At 39.1% G+C, this 12,573-nt stretch overlaps 1 protein-coding gene across 2 annotated transcripts in view; it reads left to right on the plus strand.

Annotated features, from left to right (window-relative positions):
* ZNF277 (zinc finger protein 277) overlaps nucleotides 1–12,573 on the plus strand; it is a 140,975-nt gene that overhangs the window by 77,451 nt on the left and 50,951 nt on the right. Inside the window, exon 2 of one of the 2 annotated variants that reach the window (XM_032761483.2) lies at nucleotides 4,470–4,671. In XM_032761483.2, coding sequence (XP_032617374.1) covers nucleotides 4,470–4,671 — 202 coding nt within the window. The remainder of the gene's footprint in view (nucleotides 1–4,469; nucleotides 4,672–12,573) is intronic. The other variant, XM_032761484.2, reaches the window with a different exon arrangement.

The following is a 12,573-nucleotide window of genomic DNA, read 5'->3' on the forward strand; positions in this document are numbered from 1 at the left end:
AAATACAATTTATTATCCTTCCCTGCCATAAAACAAACAAAACCTGCTTCTCTACATGTATTCCTTGACTGGTGACTGGCACTTCATTTTGTGCTGTCTCCCCACCCAGGAACATGGGAGGCTTCTCCTTAACTCCCTGTAGCCAGTCAGTAATCAAGAACTGTACATTTAACCTCTATCCCTCTTCTCTCTTCTATCCACTGCTATTGTTGCTGCCTCAGACAAGCCCTCAGGCTTAGACACTGCAGTAGTTTCCCACCTGGTCTCCCTAGATTGAGACCTTCCTCTTTCCAGTCCATTCTCATATCAGTTTAGAACATAAGTGGCTTTACTTCCTATAGGAAAAGATCTAAACTCTTATGTATTAGTTAAGAGTGCTAACATGTAAGCAACACTGCTTGGATTCAAACTCTGGCTTCATCACTTGATAGCTGCAGGCAGGTCATTTCACCTCTCACCCCCTCAGTTCCTTCATCTGTAAAACAGGGATGGAAGTGGAATCTCCTTCATAGGGTTATTGTGAGGGTTAATTGAGTTAATACTATACATGTGAAGTTGTTAACAATGCCTAGCACAAAACAAATACACAATGATTATGTTAGTCATAGTGGGGTAGCAGGTTAATTCAGTGTACGTGCCAAGTAAATAAAGACAACTAGGACTTACTTTGCCTTCTAAGGGCTAACAACCTGAAGTGGGGCAAAGAAGACGAAGAGATAAACAAATTACTCCATATGATCAATGCTGTTATAATTTTGAGCAAGGTGCCAAAAAATCATTTGGGAATCAGATAAAACTTTAAAATCTTCTTATCTAAAAATGCTATATTAAAACTTATTTTCTGGCTGGGTGCCATGGCCCACGCCTATAATCCCAGCACTTTGGGAGGCCGAGGCAGGAGGCTCACTTAAGGTAAGGAGTTTGAGACCAGCCAGGCCAGCAAAACCTGCTCTTTACTGAAAATACAAAAATTAGCAGGGCGTAGTGGCAGGCACCTGTAATCCCAGCTACTCGGAAGGCTGACACAGGAGAGTTGCTTGAACCCAGGAGGCGGAGGTTACAGTGAGCTGAGATTGTGCTCCTGCACTCCAGCCTGGGCAACAGAGTGAAACTCTGTTACATACTAACTCAAGCCCCCAAATACAACTTAATACCTCCCAAACCACAAGTTTCTCTTGCATGAAATTTGCATAGTCATGATTTTGTTTCTAGACCTTTGCAGTAACCACAGGCAGTTTGGTTCTTGTATGTGTGAATATTTAGGTCCATTCTCTTAGGAATAATTTGAAAAAAGAGAAACTGAGCATTAGACATACAAAGGGAAAAACAAGTGAACCACAGAGGAATAATAGACTGCAATAAAACCTTGGGAAAAAATAAAGAAAATTATGGAGATGAACTGTACTCTAGTGATTTTTGGACAATGTGGGCTACTGATATTTGCATAAGAATTGCTATGGGGTATTAGGGAGACTGGAGGACATTGGCAGAGTACATATAAATACAAAGTAGCTTATAAATGTATATATATAAATTCATAGCACCAAATACACATACTAAAGAAGAAACAGAGTTGGAGAAATGCCATTTGGTACAGGGAGCAGAATAGCATAGTGTTTGAGTTTAGGCTCAACTCAGAATGTTTAGGCTACTGACTAACATTGTGACTTTGGGAACTTAGTCAAGTTTTCTAAATCTTGATTCTCTCATCTGGAAGATTGGATTATGGTAGTACTACTGAATAAGATAGTTAGAATTAATTAGGAAAATGTCCTAACACACTTTGCAGGTAATTTGCAAATAGCAAGTAGCTGATAAATGTTAGTTGTGCTGTTGATTATTATTATTAATACCATAGGCTTGTTTTCAGCAGTCAAACCAATAAATTTCTGTGTATCTCAATTAAATTTGTGGAAAGGATGTAATATAGTACTTGTTATTTCCTACATGGCAGGTAATATTTACTAATGTTACCTTTATTTAGAATATGCTGCCTTTTGTAGCTATATACTAGTGGATGTAAAATACTATCATAGAGTTTCATAAGTATATTACTTATCTCTCTTTCCCCCATTCTGTTTTTCACATTTGAGTTTAAATTCCTACGAAAGTTAACCTACTACTAAAAAATATAACCTACAACTGAAGAACTGTAGAATTCCAGAACTGCTTGATTTCATTACCTCATTTAATAAATATAGTAATTGATAACACCAGTTTTGTTAATAGTGCTTCTAAAGGGCTTATGTATTTTAAATATTCTTCGTACCGTCATGTATATCCTATGTGTTTTCACCTTCTCTGATATTAATTTTGTGAACAAAGATAAACAGTTTGATTTAGCATACTTTAGTGTGACTAGAGTATGTTTGGGTGATGTATTAGAGGCCCTCTTCTATGGGACACCTTCCTTCTCCAGCTCAGTTAAGTGACTCCCTCAACCACTGCTCCTGTAAACCCTGTACATTCTCCATCTCTTTATATTTTTAACTTACTTGTACCTTCAAAGAGACTGTGAGCACTTTAACCTTGGTAGCAATGAACATCATGCAACATTGAACATCTCCGTAGATAGTTGATTTTTGTTAAGTGAATGAATGAATGCTGCCCTCTTACATTGCTTATATAATTTCTTTTTTTTCTTTTTGAGACACAGTCATGCTCTGTCACCAGGCTGGAGTGCAGTGGCATGATCTCTGCTCACTGAAACCTCCACCACCTGGGTTGAAGCAATTCTCCTACCTCAGCCTCCCAAGTAGCTAGGACTACAGGTGTGCACCACCACGCCCAGCTTATTTTTATATTTTTTTAGTAGAGACACGGTTTCACCATGCTGGCCAGGATGGTCTTGATCTCTTGACCTCATGATCTGCCCGCCTCTGCCTCCCAAAGTGCTGGGATTACAGGCTTGAGCCACCACACTTACATAATTCTTAAGCCATGGTCACCAGTGTACCAGTGACTGATTCAATTAATTCATAAATTAAGAATGCCTTTAAAAAGAAGATAAAGTAAGAAAAAAAAATAGGAAACTTTTTTTTTTTTTTTTTTGAAACGGAGTCTTGCCCTGTCATACAGGCTGGAGTGCAGTGGCGCCATCTCAGCTTACTGCAACCTTCACTTCCCAGGTTCAAGCAAGTCTCCTGCCTCAGCCTCCCGAGTAGCTGGGATGACAGGCACACACTAGCACACTCGGCTAATTTTTTGTATTTGTAGTAGAGACGGGGTTTCACCATGTTGGCCAGGCTGGTCTCGAACTCCTGACCTCGTGATCCGCCCACCTCGGCCTCCCAAAGTGCTGGGATTACAGGTATGAGCCACCGCACTTACATAATTCTCAAGCCATGGTCACCAGTGTACCAGCGACTGATTCAATTAATTCATAAATGAAGAATGCCTTTAAAAAGAAGATAAAGTAAGGGAAAAAAATAGGAAACTTAAATGGGAGAACTAATATTAATCTAATTCTGAAAACTTGTCTGTGGCATAGTTTTTGTGTCTTTCTTTCTGAAGAAGGTTCTTTTCTTTCTGAAGGTTGCCTGCCTTTTTGCAAATGCCAGAGGCCTTACCCTAGTTTCTTTACCCCAGTTTCCTGATTACTAACTACTAAATAGCCTGTTGTATAAGGTGACAGGTCTAGACGTCCACTCTGGCAGACTAAAGGGGGCTACTGTCACAACTGGCTGTGGTTTTAGGCTCTGAAATGAGAGACATAGACTTTACATACTTCAGCTCTTAAAGATACTGTAGATGATGTTAGGAAGAGGAATAATATAGCCAGGAAAAATGTTTACAACATCACATATGTCTAGCGATTGAGCAGTTATCTATTTGTTCACAGAAGCCTGAATTGTAATGCATAATTGTGTAACAGGCAAATGATAAACATAAGTCAACATAGAAAATTGCCATGAGGGCCACCCAGCACATACTGTGTCTACCCAGTGTGAGAGCTTTGTTCTTCTTTGTGACAAATAATCAGAAACAGGAAAGAGTTTGCGGATGCGACAGGAAGCAGCTTAAAAGACAGGCCTGGCATCATCTGCAACCTTAATGTATACCATTTATTCCCTTGGTGTGATGATTCTCAGCCATAGGTCACAATTGAGCCTTAGAACCTTAACCCAGAGTGTTTCAGCCTTCCCCCTTGCAAGTACCCCGGGAATTGCTGCCATTGGCCAGTGTCCAAGAAGAAGGCTTGAACAGCTGCCCTGACAAATGGGTTTCCCCCATTCAAGCAAGCAAATGAGGGGTTTGAGCTGCTTTGCAATACTCCCTGCCTCTGGGCTACAAATGCTGTTTAAAATGATAATAAAGTATCCTACTCTCTAGCACTATGTATTTTTCTTTTTGGAGACATGTAAATATCTTTAGGATCTTTTTAATGCAGGAGATGGGAAATCATCCATATGAAGAGTTGGTTTCAGCTTTTCTTTCTTTCTTTCTTTCTTTTTTTTTGTCTATTCCAGACAGTAAGGATTGTATCCTGGAGCCGCTTTCCCTGCCAGAAAGTCCAGGTGGCACCACCACTTTAGAAGGTTCTCCATCTGTGCCTTGTATTTTCTGTGAAGAACATTTTCCTGTGGCTGAACAAGACAAACTTCTGAAGCACATGATTATTGAGCATAAGATTGTCATAGCTGATGTCAAGTTGGTTGCTGATTTCCAAAGGTAAGTTCTGTTTTTGTCCTTAAAAGAATTAAATTTGACCAGGTGTGGTGGCTCCTGCCTGTAATCCTAGTACTTTGGGAGGCCAAGGTGGGAGGATCACCCGAGGCCAGTAGTTCAAGATGCCAGCTCTGAAAACAAAATTTAAAAATTATCTAGGCTCAATGGCATGCACCTGTAGTTCCAGCTATTGGGAGGCTGAGGCAGGAGGGCTGCTTGCACCCAGGAGTTCGAGGCTGCAGTGAGTTATGGTTATACCATTGCGCTTCAGCCTGGGTGACAGAATGAGACCCTGTCTCTTAAGAAAGAGAATTAAATGTATTGTTTATTAAAGGAGTGACATAATCTATATATAAAATAATTCCTACACAAATATGAAAATTCATATTCATTTTCAGGTTTCTCCTTAGACTTAAAAAAAAAACTTTACAACTCTTTTGTACTTCTGAGACTTTTTTTTTTTTTGAGATGGAGTTTCACTCTTGTCACCCAGGCTGGAGTGCAGTGGCACAATCTCAGCTCGTTGCAACTTCCGCCTCCCAGGTTCAAGCAATTCTCCTGCCTCAGCCTCTCAAGTAGCTGGGATTACAGGCACCTGCCACCATGCTCAGCTAATTTTTGTATTTTTAGTAGAGATGGGGTTTCACCATGTTGGCCAGGCCTGTCTTGAACTCCTGAGCTCAGGTGATCTGCCCGCCTCAGCCTCCCACAGTGCTGGGATTACAGGCATGAGCCACTGCACCCAGCCAACTTCTTAGACTTTGAAAAAATCTTTGCATTATTTTTCTTGAGTCTGTAAGTTTGAGAATGTCACATACTAATTTATTTTCTATAAGTTCTCTAAAGAGATGAACTTTCCAAAGAGTAGATAATACTCACTTTGCAGCATTCCATGATATTGTAGATCTTACTGATGTCTCCCAGATTATGTCTCATGTTTTAGGCCATAGACATTCTCTGAGTGGGTCCTTCCAGTAATTCCAGAATAGACTTGGCAAGAGGACACTCAAAAGGCAGTGTTTGGGAATGGGATCCTTGGAGCCTTTCAAGCCAAAAGGATATTGCCCAAACAAATCTCAGTTTAAGTGTTGTGATGAGGCCGATTCCTTTTTTTCCCAATTTATAATTTCTGGAAGTAGTTGTCCAAGAGAAATACCTTCCTTGTATAGTTACTGAAAGCATAAAATTTGGTGTATCTGGTAAGGTCCCATTTTGAGGTATTCTGTCCTGATTTCCCCATAAAACATTGTAGTATCCCAGACACTGAATACTCCTCCATCCAAACTCTGTTTCTCCCAGGCCATATAAAACATTCCTAGCAAACTTCTTTCTTACAATAGGTCTTGCAAAACAGCAAGCTGTATTATTAAGAGCTGACTATGAAAGTACGAAAGCCTGGGGTTGAATGCAGGCTTTCACACTTCCTAATCTTGTGATTTCCTGCCAAGGTACCTAACTACTCTAAGCATTGATTTTCTCATCTATAAAATGGGGGTAACGCCAGCCCTCACGGTTATTGAATATTACATAAAACAAAGTATGGAATGTGAGGGCGATTTGGCTGCGACATCTGTCGCCCCATTAATCGCCAGGGTTGATTTGGCTGATCTGGTTTATCTGGCTGGCTAAGTATCTGTCCCCTTCCTCCCTCACCACTCCATGTTCATGCCTCCCAAAGCTGTGTTCTGAGTCAAAGAGGACAACCATCTCCACTAGAAGACGACCAGTCTTTTGTCAAGGGTATACGAGTAGCTGCACTTCCCTGCTGGAACCTCCAGACAAGCTCTCAAGTCCGTTTGTAGGAGAACATAGGGTAGTCAAGCTTCCAAGATTCCAGACACATCCAAATGAAGTGCTGCATGTGGCAGTCTCCCTTTATTAAAAAAAAAAAAAAAAAAAAAAAAGGAAGAGTACGTGTAGCATCTGCTAGTGCCTGAGACATAATGTGTACCTGATGGTAGATAAAATGCAAAATTTTATTTGTATTTTTATTACCAAAGGTATATTTGAAATCTTAGTTTTCTGCAGCTATCGTTTGAGTTTTCTGTTTGTATTTATGCTAATCTAAAAACCTAATTATCGTTTGTAACATGTAGCTTTTGAGAAAATTTCATTCAAGTTTCCAAATAATCTAAACTTTTGGAAAGATAGTTTAAGTTGGAATTGCCAGCATACCCACAGGGGTAATGATAACTATTCTCTAGCCTTCATTTCTGTCCTTATTGCCTAGCGCCAATACTGAATATTTACCATGTGCCTTCTGTGTATGTTGCCTTATATCAACTCAGCACTACTATTTTCGAAGAGATTTTGGTGTTGCCTTATCAGGGAGCAGAGATAGGAGGAGAGTTAATTGAATGATATATATTGCCAACTGGTAAAATAAACTAATTCCTTACATGCTTTCATAGGACATACTCTCTGCTCCTCATTATCATTTGTTATTCTTTATTCTCAATTAAAATATATTGTGTGTATGTCTTTATTCTCAGAGTATTCTGGGAGCTTTCTCATATGCAACCCAGTTATATGTGGTTAGATCTGTTGATTTTGTTTCAGACACTTCTTAGGCTAGAGATCTTCTAATTCATACTCAACCATTGAAAGAAATACTGCATGGGTTATTCTTTCCTAAGGCTTCTATTAGTCAGCTTTTCTTTAATACAAAACCTTTATTTTTCTTTTTGAGTCCTGGCTGGAGTGCAGTGGCACGACCTCGGCTCAGTACAACCTCCACCTCCCTGGATCAAGCAATCCTCCCACCTCAGCCTCCCTGAGTAGCTGGGACTACAGGCATGCACCACTACCCCTGGCTAATTTTTTACGTTTTTAGATTTTTATGGTTTCACCATGTTGCCCAGGCTGGTCTAGAACTCCTGGGCTCAAGCAATCCACCCACCTCGGCCTCCCGAAGTGTTGGGATTACAGGTGTGAGCCACTGTGCCTGGCCATGAAACTATTCTTTTATTCCCTTTTATCATATAAACACAAATTTTCCTTCAGGAATTGCAGAAGAATATTATTAACTACCAGTGATAATTGAATAGTTTAAGATTTTTCTTTCTCCTCTGCCCGTAAAGTATGTGAGGAATGTCTGAATCAGAGTTTGTATTCTCCTTTGTGCTTTTGTATCATAGTTAAGTAGCTATATTTGTACTAATCAATCTCTCTATTTGTATCATTGTTATTAATCTCATTATCTTATTATCCATACGGGGGCAGGAAAATTGAATTATTTACTAGGTCTCGGGACTTAGGAGTCAGTAATTAAATGTTGGGATTATTCATGCTCTAAATGCAGATATACAATAAAATGGATGCTTTAATTAAAAAGCTGATCTGGCTTTATAAGTGCTGATATAAGTGCTTTCTAAAGTGTATCTGATATAAGTGCTTTCTAAAGTGTACCATTAACATGTATTTGAAATATGGAAACCTAGATTTTCCTTGTCAGCTGTCCTTCTAATTAAGTAAAATTTTCACTCTCAGCAAGTATAAATGTGATTAATTCTAATTGATCAGGCATGTATCTGAGTAAATTCTGTTGCTTTTAAATACCTTTGACTATATCCAGTCTTCTTTAGATAATAACCTCCTACTACTTAAGGAAACTAAAAATTCCTCTCACAAACAATCCAAGTATTGATTGTTATGATCAAAGTTAAGTTGGAATCTTCTCAATATCATGTAACTTGTTTCTAGTTTTAGAAGACAAGGTATAAGGTGTAGGGTTGGGAGGAGGGAACATGAGAGGTTCATTTGGCATGAACACATTCACTCAGAACTCAGGAGGAATTGTTGCTTTTGAGTACAATAGGTAATGAAGATGATAATAAATAAGAGATGGACTTACCTTGTGGTTTACAAGAAGTAAGCTACAAGTTTTCATACTAAATATATTTTTTATGAAACAAAATAACAGTAAAACTTCCTGGGGCAGAAGAAATAAAAACAAAAATAAAAATCTTTCCATTGAGTCCATTTAACATAGTTATTTATACTGAGCTATTTGCTAGCTTTATTCAGTAGATAAAATTGCTCTGGAAAATAAATGTTAACTTCTTATTTCTTACCCTCTTCTATATTAAATTCCACACATTCACTGCTACTTAATTAACAACCATATTTCAAACCTTTATACCTATGTCAATAACCATACCAATTACAGTGGGGGTGAGCAGGCAAGATATTACAACAAGGATTTTTTGTGAGACAATTCCGTGAGACATGATTTGAAGTTCCTTTGGAAGAAAAAAAGTATTTGCTGATGACCTAGTAATTACTTTTATGGATTTTTAATGAAGTATGAAATACTTTGATAACTCATCCAAATAGAGTTCCTACCACATGTTATTTCTTAGTGGGCTTTATATATTGAGTAGCTGCAATTGTAGCTTTCAGTAAACTAGAGAAGTAGGAAAAATACAGAAGAGAAGTACTAAATGAGCTCTTAAATTTGAACAATATGTTCTAGTGAGTGGGAAAAAATGCCACAAGAAGCACGTACTGAAGATCTGCTATCTTTATTCTGTCACTCAGTTGATTACAATTTATCTGAATGCCTGTACCATCCGAAAGGAAATGTATATATTGACACCTCTTAATTATAAGCTTAAAAACCACTATTATGTGTGTAATGACTAGGATGTTTCTTTACTCAAATATAGACATAGGTCAAATGTATGTTGTTGTTGATGTCTATAGTATACCACAGTAAGATATGATGCCTAACTTTATATGTTTAAGTTGTATGGTGGTTTATGGTTATATTTTGCTTTGTAACAGATTATTTTTTTTTCTTTGATGTTGTTGTCACCTAAGTTTTGGTTAGGAAGAGAACGCTCAAATGACAACTTTGTTCCTCTTGGACCAACCTATTACCTGCTTTATCCCATGGGAAACACTTCCTATTTGAGGAGGGCAACTGAGGTTCTGCCAGACAGAATCTCCCCATGATTCTAAGTTAATTGATGTCAGTAATTTCTTCCCTTGTGCATATCACCTTGAAGTAAACTCTGATGGAAAATAAGTATGTCATGTGATTCTTCTCTTCAGACATCAAAGAGACAGTACTCAAACATAGAAGTTTTTGGAAACTGAGACCCACTGACTATTGGAATCAGGCTCCTGTTACCTCTGTAGTGGAACTTCTCTGCACCCTTTCCTTGCCTAGTTAAGCAGTTCCAAAACAGCCCCAAACAGTTGGTATCAATTTTCAGCCCTTAGGTAGCAACTTAGGAGCAGTTCAGACTGAGGGCTACTGTTAAGTAGTATGCCTTTCGGAAAGGGAAAACATTCTCTTTCTCTTCAGACTTCATTTCTGTACTTCTGGTTCTGCCTTGTCAAAAAGCATTCTATGTGACCTCATTGGTCTCTGAGGGGAAAAAATGCTTTAAGTCTCTATTACAACTTTAATTGTAGGGGCTCTTTCCTGTCCCTGCCTTCCCTTTTCTGCATTTCTTGTACCGATTCGTCCCCACATGACACTAGAGGAACTGTGTTGTAGAAGATTGAGTTTGAGGCCGGGCGCAGTGGCTCACGCTTGTAATCCCAGCACTTTGGGAGGCCGAGGCAGGCGGATCATGAGGTCAGGAGATCGAGACCACGGTGAAACCCCGTCTCTACTAAAAATACAAAAAAAATTAGCCGGGCGTGCTGGCAGGCGCCTGTAGTCCCAGCTACTCGGAGAGGCTGAGGCAGGAGAATGGCGTGAACCCGGGAGGTGGAGCTTGCAGTGAGCCAAGATTGCGCCACTGCACTCCAGCCTGGGCGACAGAGCGAGACTCCATCTCAAAAAAAAAAAAAAAAAGAAGATTGAGTTTGGCCTTGGAGCCAGAGAGACAAAGTTCACATCTCAATTCTAACATTTTAATTGACCTTGGGCAAGTAAGGAGCATTAAATGGTAGCTGCTAATAATTGTCATTATTGTCACTATCATCATTCTTCTCTTCTACGACTTTAGCCACCTATATGTGCCCTCTGACGCTATTAATATAACTATTTTGTCTTTTTCATCAAATGTTTGCTGAAATGTTACTGTTGTTTTTGTTGTGTGTCTCATTATTTCCCTGGGGTAAACATAAATTCTTCACTACCTTAGTCTTATTTAAATATGTTACTTTTTCTTATAGTAATAACTGTCATATATATTAAACACCCAGAATTTTGGACAGTATGCTTTACATGCATTATTCTATTTAATTATCAAGAATTTATTTTGCACATGAATAAACTGAGTTTCAGAAAGATTAAATAACTTTAAATTCAGGTTCATACCTTTGAATTCAAAGTCGTTGCTTCTCTATTCACCATTGCCTCTGGGGTGGTAATTAATACATCAACTATGATACTTTGACCACTGTCTTAATTTAAAAAGCAAAACTGCTTCTATCATAAGATCTGTGCAGATAAGCAAGGAACAATATTGATTGTCCATTAAAAAAAAAGTCATTGGCCAAGCACGGTGGCTCTCACCTGTAATCCCAGCACTTTGGGAGTCCAAGACGGGCAGATTGCTTGAGCTCACGAGTTCAAGACTAGCCTGGGCAACATGGCAAAACCCCATCTCTACAAAAAAAATAGGAAAATTAGTTGGGCGTGGTGGTGCGTGCCTATAGTCCCAGCTACTCGGGAGGCTGAGGTGGGGAGGATGTCTTGAGCCCAGGAGGCAGAGGTTGCAGAGAGCTGAGATCACTCCACTGCACTCCAGCCTGGGCAATAGAGCCAGATCTTATCTCAAAAAAAAAAAGTCATTAATAATTCAAAGAGCAGTCTGTTCACGAGGATCCAAGCTCTTACCTGGTCATCTGTTCCACATGGTTTCACACAGATACTTTTCTAAGACTGTGAACATTTTCCAAAGTAAAGTAGTCTGTGTATTCAAGGAGTTATCACTGCCTTTCAACAGGCTCTAGACCCAAAATGGAACTAACTATATAGGGCTGACCACTATTCTCCGTTTTGTCTAGAGGATACCATCCAGATAGTCCTCAATGGAGTGGCAACCAGGACTGATGATCCTCTCCTTGGTGTATTCTAGCAGTAGCCATAAGGAACCTCCAGAGGGAACTTGGCCTTCCTGTCTTTTGAAGTCAGTTATCTTAGCACCTGGTTCTGCCATGTATAAATTTGATTAATCATGAAAATAGATGTCTGTATTTCAATTTAGAGGAATAATCCATCTTCTGTTTTGACATCTCTAATACAGGTTCTACTGTGTTCCTTCATCCCTGTCACCACTTTGTAATAGAAAATGTGCTTGGGGGAGAATAAGAAAAGGACTAGGAATGTCATTTTTATTCTCTTAAGCCTCCTCTTGTCTTCTCTTTCCCCTTTTTTCCTCTCTACCATGAGGTGGTGGGGAAAGCAACTAGTGAGGAATGGAAAGATAGAGACTAGGAGTAGCCATGTAGTAGACCGAGGGGTACAAGGTGTTGAAGCTAGCCCAGGATGGCTAAGGAAATAATGTCCCAGCCTTTTGTAGGTACTTTTTCTCTATCTGCTGTGATGGATCCAATATGCACTTGCCTTTTTCTGAGATTTCTAATATGGAAGCCAGTGAGTTAGCCAAGGAGTAGGGTGCATCATTTATATATTTGTGGTTTAAGGCTCAATAGGAGCTTAAGATTGCCATTTTGAGATCTCCTAGAATAAAAGTTAGCACTGTTTCGTAAGGAAAGAGTTCTCCCCTTACTTACCCATCAAAGTTAACAGGGTGGTTGTACAGGAGAAGAAAAACTTAAACATGAGATTCTATTTTTATACACTATTCATTGACTTTTTCTTACATATTCTATATTCATTCAGTGTATTTTTATTTGATGTCAGCTCATGTCATGTTTCTCTCTTTCTCCCAGACCTCTCTCCAGCACAGACTTCTAATACACAAATGCCCTTTCCATAGA

This window comes from Hylobates moloch, unplaced genomic scaffold (genome assembly GCF_009828535.3).
Source record: "Hylobates moloch isolate HMO894 unplaced genomic scaffold, HMol_V3 SCAFFOLD_1, whole genome shotgun sequence".
In the NCBI taxonomy this organism is placed as follows: domain Eukaryota; kingdom Metazoa; phylum Chordata; class Mammalia; order Primates; family Hylobatidae; genus Hylobates; species Hylobates moloch.